Source organism: Felis catus, chromosome C1 (genome assembly GCF_018350175.1).
Source record: "Felis catus isolate Fca126 chromosome C1, F.catus_Fca126_mat1.0, whole genome shotgun sequence".
NCBI classification, from domain to species: domain Eukaryota; kingdom Metazoa; phylum Chordata; class Mammalia; order Carnivora; family Felidae; genus Felis; species Felis catus.
Genome location: NC_058375.1, coordinates 15999419 through 16015115, shown reverse-complemented (window position 1 = coordinate 16015115; position 15697 = coordinate 15999419). Strand labels below are relative to the sequence as shown.

General features: G+C 58.9%; 1 protein-coding gene across 8 annotated transcripts in view; it reads left to right on the top strand.

Annotated features, from left to right (window-relative positions):
• HSPG2 (heparan sulfate proteoglycan 2) overlaps positions 1–15697 on the top strand; it is a 99909-nt gene that overhangs the window by 75665 nt on the left and 8547 nt on the right. For 7 of the 8 annotated variants that reach the window (XM_045035257.1, XM_045035256.1, XM_045035255.1 and 4 more), the window contains 29 exons: positions 140–291; positions 470–605; positions 702–853; positions 1748–1883; positions 2027–2178; positions 2610–2748; positions 2838–2989; positions 3607–3742; positions 3861–4012; positions 4260–4398; positions 4944–5095; positions 5324–5471; positions 6760–6911; positions 7329–7470; positions 7808–7959; positions 8339–8480; positions 8597–8737; positions 9118–9252; positions 9504–9685; positions 10275–10470; positions 10725–10904; positions 11207–11467; positions 11639–11843; positions 12372–12469; positions 13361–13627; positions 14149–14258; positions 14457–14604; positions 14687–14803; positions 15460–15571. In XM_045035257.1, the coding sequence (XP_044891192.1) occupies positions 140–291; positions 470–605; positions 702–853; positions 1748–1883; positions 2027–2178; positions 2610–2748; positions 2838–2989; positions 3607–3742; positions 3861–4012; positions 4260–4398; positions 4944–5095; positions 5324–5471; positions 6760–6911; positions 7329–7470; positions 7808–7959; positions 8339–8480; positions 8597–8737; positions 9118–9252; positions 9504–9685; positions 10275–10470; positions 10725–10904; positions 11207–11467; positions 11639–11843; positions 12372–12469; positions 13361–13627; positions 14149–14258; positions 14457–14604; positions 14687–14803; positions 15460–15571 (4486 nt within the window). Of the gene's footprint in view, positions 1–139; positions 292–469; positions 606–701; positions 854–1747; positions 1884–2026; positions 2179–2609; positions 2749–2837; positions 2990–3606; positions 3743–3860; positions 4013–4259; positions 4399–4943; positions 5096–5323; positions 5472–6759; positions 6912–7328; positions 7471–7807; positions 7960–8338; positions 8481–8596; positions 8738–9117; positions 9253–9503; positions 9686–10274; positions 10471–10724; positions 10905–11206; positions 11468–11638; positions 11844–12371; positions 12470–13360; positions 13628–14148; positions 14259–14456; positions 14605–14686; positions 14804–15165; positions 15316–15459; positions 15572–15697 lie in introns of those variants that run through there. The other variant, XM_045035258.1, reaches the window with a different exon arrangement.

The following is a 15697-nucleotide window of genomic DNA, read 5'->3' as shown; positions in this document are numbered from 1 at the left end:
AAGGTGAACCAAACCCAGGCCAGCAACCCCCAAACATAGGAGCCTGGCCTCAGAAGACCAGGCCTGTGTGGCTCTGAGGTGGACCGTTCTTGCCCTCTCTGCCGGGGATCGTCTGCTACCTTTGCTTCGTTCCCCACAGCCCCAGGACCTGTCCCCCCTGTCAGGATCGAGTCCACATCCCCCACAGTGGCCGAGGGGCAGACCCTGGATCTGAGCTGTGTGGTGGCAGGGCAGGCCCATGCCCAGGTCACGTGGTACAAGCGTGGGGGCAGCCTCCCCGCCCGGCACCAGGTACCCAGGGGCAGAAAGGTGGGAGGGGCTGGCCAGGCCGAGCTCTGGGCAGTAGGTTGAGGGGGTCTTGGCCCCTGAGCTGGGCGGCTGGCAGTTCCCAGCTCAGAGGAGCAGAACAGGTGGGCGTCTGCTAGGCTGTGGGAAGCCTCGCTCTCACACCCCTGCCCTGGCTGCCCAGGTCCGCGGCTCCCGCCTGTACATCTTCCAGGCCTCGCCAGCCGACGCAGGCGAGTACGTTTGCCGGGCCAGCAATGGTATGGAGGCCTCTATCACAGTCACCGTAACCAGGACCCAGGGGGCCAACTTTGCCTATCGTGAGTGACACCACCAGGTTGGGCCGGGATGGAAGACGGGGCTGGGCAGGGGCAGCCCTAGCGAACTGAGTGACTGGTGACCCTCCTGTCCCCCAGCTCCGGGCAGCACCCAGCCCATCCGCATCGAGTCCTCCTCCTCCCACGTGGCTGAAGGGCAGACCCTGGATCTGAACTGCATAGTGCCTGGGCAGGCCCACGCCCAGGTCACGTGGCATAAGCGTGGGGGCAGCCTCCCTGCCCGGCACCAGGTACAGGCCTGGAAGATGGACAGGCCAAGAAGGAGACAGGAGGGAGGCCCTGGGTGGTGGAGGTCAAGGATGGGGAGGGCTGAAGTCTCCTTGGAGACAGGGGAAGCCTTGGACCCCATTGCACAGGTGGATAGATAGTACAATGATTAGGGCCCAGACTCTAGGACTGGCCAGCCTAGGTGTGAATGCTGCTTCCCCCACTTACTAGCCTATGACCTTGGGCAAGTTACTTAAACTCTCTGTGCCATAGCTTCAACATCTGTAAAATGGTATCTATCCTACAGAACTGTCTTAAGGATGAAGTGAATTAGCGTATGTGCAAAGTGCTCAGAGCTCTGGCACACAGAAATTGCCAAGCTGTTGTTACCATAGTACCGTTAGCGATGATTAATATTACTGTATTTTATAGACTTTAGGATGCTGTCGATTGCAAGATGCAATATTAGTTTCTGTACGTCTAAGGACAAAAAGCTGCCCGTTATCATTGTAAAGTTATTGACTGTAGAATGTGTCTTGATTTCAGAGACATTAAAAAGTGTGTTAGGGCACCTGGGTGGCTCAGTCAGTTAAGCATCTAACTTGATATCAGCTCAGGTCTTGATCTCAGGGTTGTGAGTTCAAGCCCCACGTTGGGCCCCATGCCGGGTGTGATGCCTACTTAAAAAAAAAAAAAAAAAAAAAGATGTGTCTTAGACTTGATGGAAGGTGGTATCAGGGTTTGCTCAGTTCACCATGGCTTCTCCTGACCACCCTCTACCCTTGGGACGAGGCCTCCCCTAAGCAGGACAAAGCTGATGGCCAGGACTCAGAGGTCAGAGAGTGAGGCAGGGGGGCAGGTTATAGGTGCAAGGGTCCCATGAGAGCCCCCTCTGAGCTCACCTCCATTCCGGCCAGACCCACGGCTCACTGCTGAGACTACACCAGGTGTCCCCAGTTGACTCGGGCGAGTATGTGTGCCGCGTGGTGGGTGGCTCGGTGCCCCTGGAGGCCTCTGTCCTGGTGACCATTGAGCCTGCAGGCTCTGTACCTGGTAAGCAGCACTGGGGGTAGGGCAGGGCTAGGGGCCCAGCCGCGGGAGACACTGGCAGGATCCCGTGAGACCCCCCACCTTCACTCACATCCACCTCACCTCCCCTCTTAGCCAGGGATTGACCCTCTGCCTTCTGTCCCCAGCACTGGGGGTCACTCCCCCAGTCCGGATCGAGTCATCCTCCTCCCATGTGGCTGAAGGGCAGACCTTGGATCTGAACTGCCTGGTTGCTGGGCAGGCCCATGCCCAGATCACGTGGCACAAGCGAGGGGGCAGCCTCCCCGCTCGGCACCAGGTAGGAGGAAGGGAGCTAAGGGGGAGCCTGAAAGCCCCTCATGACTGCAGAAGAGAGTATACAGGCTTTGACTTTAGGCATATCTGAGTTTAGACACTGTTCTGCCACTTTGCCTGCTGTGTGACTTTAGGCCAGTCATCTGACTTCCTTAATCTTTAATTTCCTCCTCTGTCAAACGGGCTCACACTGCCTACCTCACCTGCCCCATAGCACATTGACAAATGTTGGCTGCCCTCTTCTTCTCATTGGACCCAGTCCCGACGCTGGGGCAGGGGGATTGAAGGGTCATAAATGGTGGTTTTTCCAGAAAGAGCTTCTCTCAAGTCCAGTTGGCTGGACTGGCCTGGGAGGGGGGCCAGGGAAGGGAACAGGAGGCTGGCTGTGAGCCCCACAGCCTGACCCTGAGCCTGCCTTCCTCCTGGCCCTTCCAGGTGCATGGCTCGAGGCTGCGGCTGCCCCAGGTGACCCCAGCCGACTCTGGGGAGTACATATGCCGTGTGGTCAGCAGCTCGGGCACCCAAGAAGCCTCAGTCCTTGTCACTATCCAGCAGCGCCTTGGCCCCTCCCACCGTGAGTGTCTCAAGGGTCCTAACAAACAGTGGGGGAGCCACTCCAACCTCAGCGGCTCCCACACCCTGCCTCCTGTCTCACCCTCCCAGCCCAGGGCGTGGTATACCCCGTCCGCATCGAGTCCTCCTCAGCCTCCCTGGCCAATGGACACGTCCTGGACCTCAACTGCCTGGTGGCCAGCCAAGCCCCGCACACCATCACCTGGTATAAGCGTGGAGGTAGCCTACCCAGCCGGCACCAGGTATGGAGGCATTGGGTGGTGGTGCAAAAACTGGGCACACTGGCGCTGATAGGATTCAGGAGGGGTTCTCAACACCTTTTCTGTGCTCATTCAGTCATTCAGCAAACATGGAGTGTTCTTACTGGATGGGCCCTGGACCAATGCCGACAAAATACGTAGATCTCACTGACCTCAGTTGGATCCCATATTTCAATAGAACATTCTATGATTTACTCACTCACTGAACGCCCCTGAGAATAGCTCCGGGCCAAGTCTGTACCTGGCACCAAGGATTCCAAGTGGAATGAGGCAGACGCCTGCCCTCAGGGGGCTCACAGGCTAGTGAATGGGGTGGACATGCCCTGTGACAGCAGTGTCATAGAAGCCACAGCAGGGCACTGGGGACTCACCAGGGATGGCCTCAGCAGTCTTTTGGCACAGGTGACAGGTGAGAACAGTCCAAGGCCAGAGACACTGTCCACCCCAGCCTAGAGCCTCAGGAAGGCTGCTGAGGGAGTTCTGAAGGACGTCCAGGGGGAGGCCAGCCCAGGCGAGCAGGGAGGCTCCTGGAGTCCAGGGCAGCGGCCCCGGAGACACGGGGGTGCTACGTCCACCCACTGACACGTGTTCCCCCTCAGATCGTGGGCTCCCGACTGCGGATCCCCCAGGTGACACCTGCAGACTCTGGCGAGTACGTGTGTCACGTCAGTAACGGTGCCGGGTCCCAGGAGACCTCACTCATCGTTACCATCGAGGGCAGCGGCTCCTCCCATGGTGAGAGGGCACAGGGCAGGGGATCCAGGCAAGTGGGCGCAGGGGGAGGCAGAGCGGTCCCTGGAGCCATCACTGTTGTCTGACTCTGGCTGTGTGGTCTGTCCTTCTCTGTCTCCAGTGCCCAGGGTCTCCCCACCAATCAAGATCGAGTCCTCGTCCCCCACAGTGGTCGAAGGACAGACCTTGGATCTGAACTGCGTAGTCGCCGGGCAGCCCCAGGCCACCATCACGTGGTACAAGCGTGGGGGCAGCCTTCCTGCCCAACACCAGGTATGGAGTGGAGCTGTGACAGTGAGGCCAGAACCCCTACCTGCTGGGGCAGGCACTGCAGGGACAGCCCCAGTGGGCAAAGGACCGGAAGGGAAGCAGTAGCCCCGGGGCGGCCCTCCCTCTTGCCCTTGGTTGACGGAGGGTGGCCTCAGCCAGTCTGACGAGGGAGGCCTGGAAGGAGGCCTGAGCTAGCTGGTGACTTCTTGGCCCCTCGACTCCTCTCCTCCTCTTTCCCCGTCCCCGCCAGGCCCATGGCTCCCGCCTACGGCTGCACCACATGTCTGTGGCTGACTCCGGCGAGTACGTGTGCCGGGCCAACAACAACATCGATGCCCAGGAGGCCTCCATCGTGGTCTCAGTGTCCCCCAGCACTGGCAGCCCCTCTGGTGAGTCTGAGAAAGGACTGGAGACTCGAAAAACAGTGCTCCCTGGGGAGTCAGCGGTCAGAGCTCTCGGCTGAGGGTGGCAGTCCAGGGCAAAGGCTCTGCAGAAAAGCGCTTGGGTTCAAATCCTGCCTGCACCACTAAGAGACTTGAGTGAAGTCCTCTCCTCTCTCAGCTTCGTCCTCATCAGTGAAATGGGGATGCCCGTCATTCCAGCCTCACGCTGCCGTCCAGTATGGTGGCCGCTACAGTTAAAGTTCGCCATTCAGGTCACCGTGTTTCGAGTGCTCAGTGGCCACACGTAACATGGCTAGTAGCACAGTACTGGACGGTACAGAAGATAGGGTGCTTCCATTCTCACAGAGAGTTCATGAATTTTGCGAAGAGTTAATGAGTTCTTACACACGAAGTGCCTGGAACAGCGCCTGGCATGCTCCCAGTGCTTAATAGGTGTTCACTGTTATTATTACCTTGAGCAACAGGGATTTTTATGGCTGTGGCTCCTACCAACCCAGTTGTTCCCAAATCTGCTGTTTCTGTGCCCGCAGTCCCTGGCGGTACGATGCCCGTCAGAATCGAGTCGTCTTCCTCCCACGTGGCCGAAGGGCAGACCGTGGATCTGAACTGCGTGGTCCCTGGCCAGGCCCACGCCCAGGTCACGTGGCACAAGCGCGGGGGCAGCCTCCCCACTCACCACCAGGTATGGGAGTTGGGGGCAGGAAATGGTGGGAGGGTTGCTGGATGGGGGGGACCCTGGTCGGAGTCTCTGCCCCCCTCCCCCCAGATCTACTGAGGAAGGAGGTCCGGAGCCTCTGTGGGGCACAGTGCCTGCCTAGGTCAGAGGTCAGACCTTGCCTCCAGCCTTCCAGGACTCCCGACTGCCATCTCACTCTGCTGCTCTGTTTCCCCACCCTGCCCCCCGGCTCAGGCCCATGGCTCACGGCTGAGGCTGTACCAGGTGTCCCCGGCTGACTCGGGCGAGTACGTGTGCCAGGTGGTGAGCAGCTCGGGCCCCCTGGAGGCCTCAGTCCTGGTCAACATTGAGGCCTCTGGCTCCAGTGCTGTTCCTGTCCCTGGTAAGGGTCCCTGTGGTGGGGCTGGGAGGCTGGAGGAGGGAGGAAGGGAGAGGAACCAGCAAGCAGAGGTTGGGAGCTAGGTCAAGTGGGATTTATCTCTCGTGCCTGATATGTGGGCTTGAGTCCCAGCTCCTCTGTCCATGCTCTGAGATGTTGTGCAAGGGACTCTCTCCGTGCTTCCCTTTCCTTATCCGTAACATGGGGACGGCAGAACTCTTGCGACAATCACATGAGTTCCCTAAAGGCTGGAACTACACCTCTGGGGGTACGTGAGGGAGACTGGCGTGGTACCCCGGCAAAAATCTTTTATATTAGAGAAAACAGCAACACATGAAACCCGTCATGATTTCGGGGAAATCTTTGCCTACAACAGGGCTAAGTATTCAAAGGGTTTTGTTCAGTGAATCAATTGACAAGAAAATGTAAAGTAATTAACAGCACAAGTTATATGTGACTATAGCAGATGTGATAGCAGCACATGAATTGCTAAGTAAAGAACATGATCTGGCACTTAACTAGGTGCCGGGCCCTGTTCTGTTTACACATTAGCTCATTTTATCCTCATAGAAACTGTTTGAGGTAGGCATGATTGTTCTGTTCATTTTATAGATGGGGAAACTGAAACACAGAGAGATGAAGTCGCTTTCCAAAGGTCACACAGCTAATAAGTGGCAGGGCTGGGTTGTCTGTGTGCGTTTTTAAGTTTATTTATTTTAAGAGAGAGAGAACGTGCACCTGCGCATGAGCAGGGGAGGGGCAGAGAGAAAGAGACAGAGAGGGAGAATCCCAAACAGGCTCCATGCTGTCAGCACAGAGCCTGACACAGGGCTTGATCTCACGAACTGTGAGATATCAAGAACTGGATGCTTAACTGACTGAGCCACCCAGGTGCCCCCAGAGCTGGGTTTTGAACCCGGGCAGTCTGGCCCCAGAGCCTGGGTTCTTAGCCACACGTTGTTCACGTTTGAGAAAAATGAGTGATCTGTGTGGAGGTGCCTGGCCCTGAGCCCTGGCCACCCGTGGTGCTAGGAGCACAAGAGGAGATAGTGGGGCCATTGTCTGGGGCGGGGCCAAGAGAGTGATGAGCCATTTCCCCCAGGCCAGCCTAGCTGCCCCAGGCCTCAGGGGAATGGGCAGTGGGAGGGGAAGGGAGCAGGGGGGACGGACGGAGGCCACCTCTCAATATGTGGTCTGGCCTCTGGTCTGAAAATCTGGGCACCCAGGGATAGTAGGGGTTGAGGGCAAAGGGGTGGGAGTCCCAGCTCACTGACCTCTTCCTGTGCCTCAGCCCCAGGCGGAGCCCCACCCATCCGCATTGAGACCTCCTCCTCCCATGTGGCCGAAGGGCAGACCCTGGATCTGAACTGCATAGTCCCTGGACAGGCCCACGCCCAGGTCACATGGCACAGGCGCGGGGGCAGCCTTCCTGCCCGGCACCAGGTACAGGAGCTGGAGAAAGTGGGATGTGGGCACTCCTCACCCCACCCCACCCCACCCCACCCCTGCCCAACAGTCCTGCCTCGATCTAGCCAGGAGGGAAAATGGTTCCAACATCCCGGGCTTTGGGAAGACTGCACCAGGAGACCGCTGGGAGTCAGGAGGTCAAGAACAGGCTGGGCACAGCAGAGCCACCACCAGCCTCCGAGCACACTAATGCAATTAAAAAAGGGCACATGTTACTCAGGACACTAGACCACCTCCTACCATGAAAAGTCGTGCTCTTCAGTGTCTAAGGTCTTGGGGTTGCCTTGCATAGGATGCAGCCTTCATAGCTATAGTACATGTTGGTCCTGGGGTGCGTGTACCGGGACCTGCCGGCTCCCCAGCTCACTCTGGCCTTGCCCTGACCTTGGCCAGGTCCACGGACCCCTGCTAAGGCTGAATCAGGTGTCCCCGGCTGACTCTGGAGAATACTACTGTCAAGTGACCAGCAGCTCAGGCACCCTGGAGGCTTCTGTTCTAGTCACGATTGAGGCCTCCAGCCCAAGCCCCATTCCTGGTGAGTGGCAGCAGCAGTGGGTGACGCTGGGGCACGGGCGTGGGGAATCCCTTCCTCTCCCTGCTCCTCCCTGCTTTTCCAGCAGGGCTCTGGCTCTCAGTTCCGTGAATGTCCTCCAGCCCCTCCCCACAACCACCGGGGACCAGCCTGGGTCCTCACCATGGCATCTTGTCCTCCCCCAAGGAATGGAGACCCTTCTTAGGTCAGTGGCACTGAGTCCTGTCAGTGACTCAAGCCACCGCACCTGCAGGATTAGTGGCATTCACTGCCACCACCTTTAGTCCCTGCCTTCATCCCCGGGAGCCTCACCCTTCTCACCCACCCATTGTGCCCACAGCCCCAGGACTGGCCCAGCCCATCTATATCGAGGCCTCCTCCTCCCACGTGGCCGAAGGACAGACCCTGGACCTGAACTGCGTGGTGCCGGGGCAGGCCCACGCGCAGGTCACATGGCACAGGCGTGGGGGCAGCCTCCCCGCCCGGCACCAGGTACAGGGGCCTGATGGGCAGGATTCCAGGGCAGGCAGCGTTCAACCTGCGTTTGCTTTCCGCACCCCAAACCTCATGCCAACCCTAGCCTCCTCTGGCACCCCAGGGGATAGAGTAGTTTTGGGAGCAGAGCATGGGAGCGAGGGGTCTGGGCGTTCTGGCCCTGCTGCTGACTTGCTCCCTGAGGCAGCTTTCTCCTTTATAAATTGGGTCGGTTGGACATGTAGGATCCAGTAAATGAAGTTCCCTCACCCCTCCCAGCTGGAGCCCCGGGTTCCTGAGACCCGAGGGAGAACTCGGGTGCTGGTACAGTGGGCCTGGGCACTTGCCCTGCCCGAAGTGCTATGGCCTGATGGCTGTGCCCTCCTCGCTCCGACAGACCCACGGCTCCCGGCTGCGGCTCCACCACGTGTCCCCTGCTGACTCCGGCGAGTACGTGTGCCGCGTGGTTGGCGGCTCAGGCCCTGAGCAGGAGGCTTCCTTCACAGTCACTGTCCCACCCAGTGCGGGGTCCTCCTACCGTGAGTGTGGCAGATGCCACGGGCAGGGGGAGGAGGGGAGACCGTGGAGCTGAGGCAGGGAGGTCAAGCCAACCCGGCCCTCCTGAGCCCAGCCCTCTGCCCGCCTCGTCCCCCAGGCCTTAGGAGCCCCGTCATCTCTATCGACCCGCCCAGCAGCACTGTGCAGCAGGGCCAAGATGCCAGCTTCAAGTGCCTCATCCATGACGGGGCAGCCCCCATCAGCCTCGAGTGGAAAACTCGGAACCAAGAACTGGAGGGTGAGCCCGGGGAGGGCTGCAGGGTGGGGCGGGTGTGTGTGTGTGTGTGTGTGTGTGTGCGCGCGCGCGCACACGTGCGTGCTGGAGTCAGGTGCAAAGGCGTGGTGATCACCATTGTGGGTGGGGCAAAGGCACCAAACTCACCGTGTGGCTCTGGGTAAGGCCCCTCCCCTCTGGGGCCTCATCGTCTCCATCTGGATGGTGAAGGGGCTGGACCCGGTAGTCTCCCAGGACTCTTCCATCTTCCACCTGGGACCCTGTGAGTCATATACACCCAGGCTGGAGGGGTCGGGGACGTGGGGCAGAGCTACGCCCACTGGCAGCACCAAGGCATGAAGACGACCTCACTGACCGTGCCCTGCCCAATGCCGACCCCACAGACAATGTCCACATCAGCCCCAATGGCTCCATCATCACCATCGTGGGCACCCGACCCAGCAACCACGGTGCTTACCGCTGCGTGGCCTCCAACGCCTACGGCGTGGCCCAAAGTGTCGTCAACCTCAGTGTGCACGGTGAGTGGTGTCTACCCCCTGGGCTCTGCCTTCCTGTTTCTGGCCCTGATTCTGAGCTCACAACCTCCTAAGTTTAAATTCTGCTTCTGCCAATGCCCCTCCCTCTCAGGCATTCTCCCTCTCGGAGCCTCCTGTTCTCCACATTGGTGTAGAATAGTGCCCACCTGGCCGCTACTAAGACAGGGGCTGTGACAGTGCATGTGGTGGGCAAAGCCCTGCATGAGTAACAGTGATGTCCTTCCTCTGGGCAGGGCCCCCTACTGTGTCTGTGCTCCCTGAGGGTCCCGTGCGGGTGAAGGTAGGAAAGTCCATCACCCTGGAATGTGTCAGTGCTGGGGAGCCCCGCTCTTCGGCTCACTGGACCCGGATTGGCACCCCCACCAACCTAGAACAGCGGATGTATGGGGTCGTGGACAGCCATACGGTGTTGCAGGTGAGGCGAATCTTCCCCTGGCCGGGGCCATTTCATCTCTGGGTCTGAGGCCCAGTCAGGGCTCATCCTTGAACAGATGCTCGGAGGAAGGAGTAGTAAATGGGAAGCTGGGTGATGAATGGATGGAGAGAGAAAGGGGGCGGGCATGAGATAAGTGGTCGGTGGGTAGATTGGAAGATGGTCAGGAAGAAAGAAAGGAAAAGAAGGGAAGGAAGAAAGAATGGCTGGAAGGATGGGTGGATGGGTGGGTAGGTGGGTAGATGGGTGGATGGGTGGGTAGATGGGTGGATGGTTAGGTAGATGGGTGGATGAATGGATGTAAAGTGGATGGGTGTGTAGATGGGTCAGTGAGCGGGTGGATAGGTAGGTGGGTGGGTGGATAGGGGATGGATAGGTGGGTTCATGGACAAGTGGGTGGATGGACTAATGGGATAGATGTTTGAGTGTGAGTCCTCAAGCTGCTAGTCGAACAGGAGAACTAAAAGTCAAGGGAAGGAGAGAGGGAAGAGGTAAGAGCAAGCCAGAGCTGGGGGCTGACGCCAAGGTGCCTATCAGTGCCCACATAACCAGCATCCTTGCTTTCTTCCAGATTTCATCAGCTAAACCATCGGATGCAGGCACCTACGTATGCCTGGCTCGGAATGCACTAGGCACAGCACAGAAGCGGGTGGAGGTGATTGTGGACACAGGCACTGTGGCCCCAGGGGCCCCCCAGGTTCAAGTTGAAAAAGCCGAGCTGACTGTAGAGGCCGGACACACAGCCACCCTGCGCTGCTCAGCCACAGGTATGGACGGGGCTGGCACACAGTACAGAGGGCAGTGCTGCCCTGGGGCCTGAACTGTAGACACAAGACATCTGGAGATGTTATCGTACCCGGGGAGGGGACTTTGCTGCTGCTGGCATCACCCAGTGATGGCTGAAATGCCCACTCAGTGACTCCCGTGAAGGGACGGGATCACCCGGTCGCTTCCTCACCAGCCTCACCCCCAGCTCATCCCTAGGGCAGCCCGGTGACCCCTGTGGTCTTCTACTCCACAGGCAGCCCCACGCCCACCATCCACTGGTCCAAGCTGCGCTCCCCACTGCCCTGGCAGCACCGGCTGGAAGGTGACACACTGATCATCCCCCGGGTGGCCCAGCAGGACTCAGGCCAGTACATCTGCAATGCCACCAGCCCTACCGGGCATGCCGAGGCCACCATCGCCCTGCATGTGGAGAGTAAGGAGCTCATCCGCCCTCACTGGGCTGTCCTCTCTGCCCTGTATGGAGCCCTGAGCCAGGCTACACCCTGGACAGAGCCCCAGGAATGCCATCGAGAGGGCCCCGTGCAGCTCAGGCCCCCAGAACCTGCCCTAGCCTGAGACCCGCATCCCCTCCTGGGACCCCTGCTTCCTTCATCCCCAGTCCTCTGCTTCACCAAGCAGCTTCCCTGGCCCTTTGGCAAGTCACCTGGGTCCAACACCCGCTCACATCCTGACCGCTGCTCTCCCCTGCCCCAACCTATCCATCCCCCACCCCAGGCCCACCGTATGCCACCACAGTCCCGGAGCACGCTTCGGTGCGGGCAGGAGAGACGGTGCAGATCCAGTGCCTGGCGCATGGGACACCCCCGCTCACCTTCCAGTGGAGCCGTGTGGGTGGCAACCTCCCTGGGAGGGCGACTGCCAGGAACGAGATGCTGCGCTTTGAGCCCGCGGCCCCCGAGGACTCAGGCCGCTACCGTTGCCGGGTCACCAACAAGGTGGGCTCGGCTGAGGCCTTCACCCAGGTGCTCGTTCAAGGTGAGCGGGGCAGTCCTGGACCAGGCTGGGCAGAAGGGGCTTCTGGGAAAAGAGCATCCCTTGAATGTTAGGATGGAGGTTTTCTGGGTCCTGGGAGGTGGAGGCGTCGGGAGTAACACACACACACACACACACACACACACACACACAACCCCGTGCATGTCCCCACAGGCCCCTCTGGCTCTGTCCCGGCCACCGCCATCCCAGCAGGATCTGCGCCCACCGTTCAGGTCACACCTCAGCTGGAGACCAAGAGCGTAGGGGCCAGCGTCGAGTTCCACTGTGCCGTGCCCAGTGACCAGGGCACCCAGCTCCGTTGGGTCAAGGAAGGGGGTCAGCTGCCTCCTGGCCACAGTGTGCAGGATGGGGTGCTCCGGTGAGTCGGGGGAGAGGCCATACTGAACTTGAGCACCAAGGTACACACGGGGACTGTTAGGATACCTGTCCTGTGGGGCTCAGCATGAAACAGTATCCTCAGGCAAGTCACTTCCATTCTCTGAGCCTGAATGTCCTCAGCCATACAATGACTTACATGGGACCAAATGACATTATCTAAAGCATGGGAAAGGTCTTCAGTAAACAGGAGCTCATATTTGCATCCTTATTATTAGGGGAAAGAGAACAGTCTCTGAGGCCAGATGTATACACATGACCCAGATCTCAGCTCTGCTACTCTTTGTGCTCTTGAGCTCTGACCGTAAGGTCTTGGCCTAAAATGGATGTGGTGACATCTACCTGCCTGCCTGTCTGCCTCACTTACCTACTACCTACCTCACGTGGTTAGCGAGAGACCAGAAGCTTACGCCATGTGCTAATCTCCAATGGCTTTGAACTCATGTGCCATTGCAAAGCATTCTTATCAATTGTTTGTATTCACTGATGTCTTATTATTTTTTCTTTGAAGAATCCAGAACTTGGACCAGAGCTGCCAAGGGACATATGTTTGCCAGGCCTATGGACCATGGGGACAGGCCCAGGCCAGTGCCCAGCTGGTCGTCCAAGGTAGGATGATAGCTTCCTCTCCTAAGAGCAGAGGATAGTAGGGTGCCTGGGTGGCTCAGTCAGGTGAGCATCTGACTTCGGCTCAGGTCATGATCTCATGGCTCGTGGGTTCGAGCCCCATGTCAGGCTCTGCTGAGCACTCAGAGCCTGGAGCCTGCTTCGGATTCTGTGTCTCCCTTTCTCTCTCCCCTCCTCTGCTTATTCTCTCTCTCTCTCTCTCTCTCTCTCTCTCTCTCTCTCTCTCTCAAAACTAATAAACATTGGGGAGCCTGGGTGGCTCAGTCAGTTAAGTGTCCAACTTCAGCTCAGGTCATGGTCTTGCATTCATGAGTTTGAGCCCCACGTCGGGCTCTGTGCTCAGAGCCTGGAGCCTGCTTCGGGTTCTGTGTCTCCCTCTCTCTCTGCCCCTCCCCGACTTGTGCTTTGTCTCTGTCTCTCAAAAATGAATAAACGTCTTAAAAAATTAAAATAATAATAATAATGATAAACATTAACAAATGTTTTTAAAAGCCTACAACAGAAATGAGGGGCACAGGGACTGTATTCCCCGGGAAGCCCCTGAAATGTCTATGAATAAAGAGAAGTATTCGATTGTTTCTTGCTTGTGTCCAGCATACCATAAGGGGGCCTAACAAATACTGCAAGGGAGGGAAGAAGGGAGATGGATGGAGTGGTGGGGGCTCAGACCAGCCAATGAAAAATGACAGCAGACATGCAAATGAGTAACCCTGTAAACAAGGGCAAACGAGTGAGTGTGTGCATGAGTGGATGCGCGAGAAAGCAAATGAAGAAAGGGGTGGCTGCCAAGGGCCCCGGTGTTCACCTCCTCGGGCCAAGCCTGCAGCAGGCTGGCCTCCCTCTCACTCTACCTTTGCTCCCTGCCCCCCCCAGCCCTGCCCTCGGTGCTCATCAACATTCGGACCTCCGTGCAGACCGTGGTGGTCGGCCATGCCGTGGAGTTCGAGTGCCTGGCCCTGGGTGACCCCAAGCCGCAGGTGACATGGAGCAAAGTCGGGGGGCGCCTGCGGCCTGGCATCGTGCAGAGCGGGGGCATCGTCAGGATCGCCCACGTGGAGCTGGCCGATGCGGGGCAGTACCGCTGCACGGCCACCAACGCCGCTGGCACCACCCAGTCCCACGTGCTGCTGCTCGTGCAAGGTGAAGGCCGGCAGGGACCTCCCCGGGGACAGGGGGCAGGAGGCGGGAAACGGATATGTAGTCCTCACCCACTGGAGCACCTGCTCTGACAACAGAGACCCACAGCCCGATCCGATGGCAGTGACGACGTGAGCACAAAACAGACGTAAAAGGGAGTGAAAAAGGGCAGTGGGTGCAGGGCAGACACAAATCTGTGTTGTCTTCAGAGGCAGCTCCTTTTCACCCCAAACCCTATGACTTGCCCCCAGACTTACTGATGCAAGCTGCCCTGGTACCCCCGTCTCAAGTCCCCAGAGGGCTGCACCACTTTCTGCCGGGGTGTGTTGAGGACTGTCGGGCTGTGGAACCAAGTGGACCTGCCCCTGAGCCCTGACTGCCCAGTGAGCCTCACCTGTAAAATGGGGACACAGCGCCTCCCTTCAGGGGCTAGAGTGAGGATGAAATGAGTCCGGACACAGGCTGGGCTCTCTAGTGGCGGCTGTCATCATGTTGATGGCCTGTGCCTCCTTGCCCGCTCTTAGCCTTGCCCCAGATCTCCACGCCCCCAGAGGTCCGTGTGCCTGCTGGTTCTGCAGCCGCCTTCCCCTGCATGGTCTCTGGCTACCCCACTCCCAAGATCACCTGGAGCAAGGTAAATGCTGGGCAGGGGACGAGCAGGCATGCCTGAGGGGCGAGGTCAGGCCTTCACCATCTCAGTGCCCGCAGGCCCAGGCCCAGGCTTGGCACAGTACGAGCCCAGTGTCTGAGGGTGGGCCTGAGGCAAGATGGGAGACAGAGCCCGTGGAGGTGTGGGCCAAGGCCAGGGTCCCAAGTGTGGGTACATTTGCAGCTGGACGGTAACCTGCCACCTGACAGCCGCGTGGAGAACACCATGCTGCTGCTGCCCTCGGTCCGACCTCAGGACGCAGGCACTTACGTCTGCACTGCTACCAATCACCAGGGCAAGGTCAAAGCCTTTGCCCATCTGCAGGTGCCGGGTAAGACAACACCCTCTGGACCAGGCAGTGCCCTGCCCGCTGCCTGCTGGGCAGTGTCTCCAGCTACATTCTCTGCCCACAGAGCGGGTGGTGCCCTACTTCACACAGACCCCCCACTCCTTCCTGCCACTGCCCACCATCAAAGATGCCTACAGGAAGTTCGAGATCAAGATCACCTTCCGTCCTGACTCAGCCGATGGTGAGCAGGAGAGGGGCTGCTTTGGGGGGCCTGGGGCAGGGATCTCTTGGAGTAACCACCATTACTGTCTGAGCCCTGGGGGCCCCCAGTCCTACCCACCTCCCTCAGATCCCTGTCCTGGGACCCCCTGGCCTGGCCTCTGGGTCCTCTCTCGTGCCTCCTCCTGTCTCCATCCCCCACTCCGCAGTACCTCCTACCTCTGCCATGGCCTCACCCCCACCCCATCCTCCTGTCCTGGCTTCCTTTTCTGCCTCTCCTCCTCCTTCCCTCTTTTGTCTCCATTTCTCAGCCTTTCCTCCTCTCTCTCTCTCTCTCTCTCTCTCTTCTCCATCTCCTACGGGTCTCTGACTTTCACTATCCAGGCCTCCTTCTCTACTCGGGTGAGTCTCTGCCTTCCTCTCCTCCTTCAGGTAGGCCCTCCAGTGTGAGTGAAGAAACTCTATTTCTTTGTAGGGGCTCTGAGCCAGTCTCTGTATAGGGCACATCCAGAGACAGTGGGAAGGCCCCGGCTGCACAGGATGTCTGTACAGAGGGAGGGATGGGAGCTAAAGAGTGAAGGGTCACAGGCTGGGGTCACTCACCCCTGGGGCTGGGCAGACAGGGAGCCCATAGCTGGGGAGCTGGAGGGAGGGCCTTACATGGCTGTGCCCTCCCAGGGATGCTGCTGTATAATGGGCAGAAGCGGATCCCAGGGAGCCCCACCAACCTGGCCAGCAGGCAGCCTGACTTCATCTCCTTCGGCCTCGTGGGTGGAAGGCCTGAGTTCCGGTGAGACCCTCACCCTTCCCATTTACAGGGGAAGGGGGCTGGGGGACTGCGGGCTTTGGTCAGGCACACACCACCCTGGAGTGAGTTGGACGAAGGAGGAGGGAGGAGATGTGGCCATTACCTTCG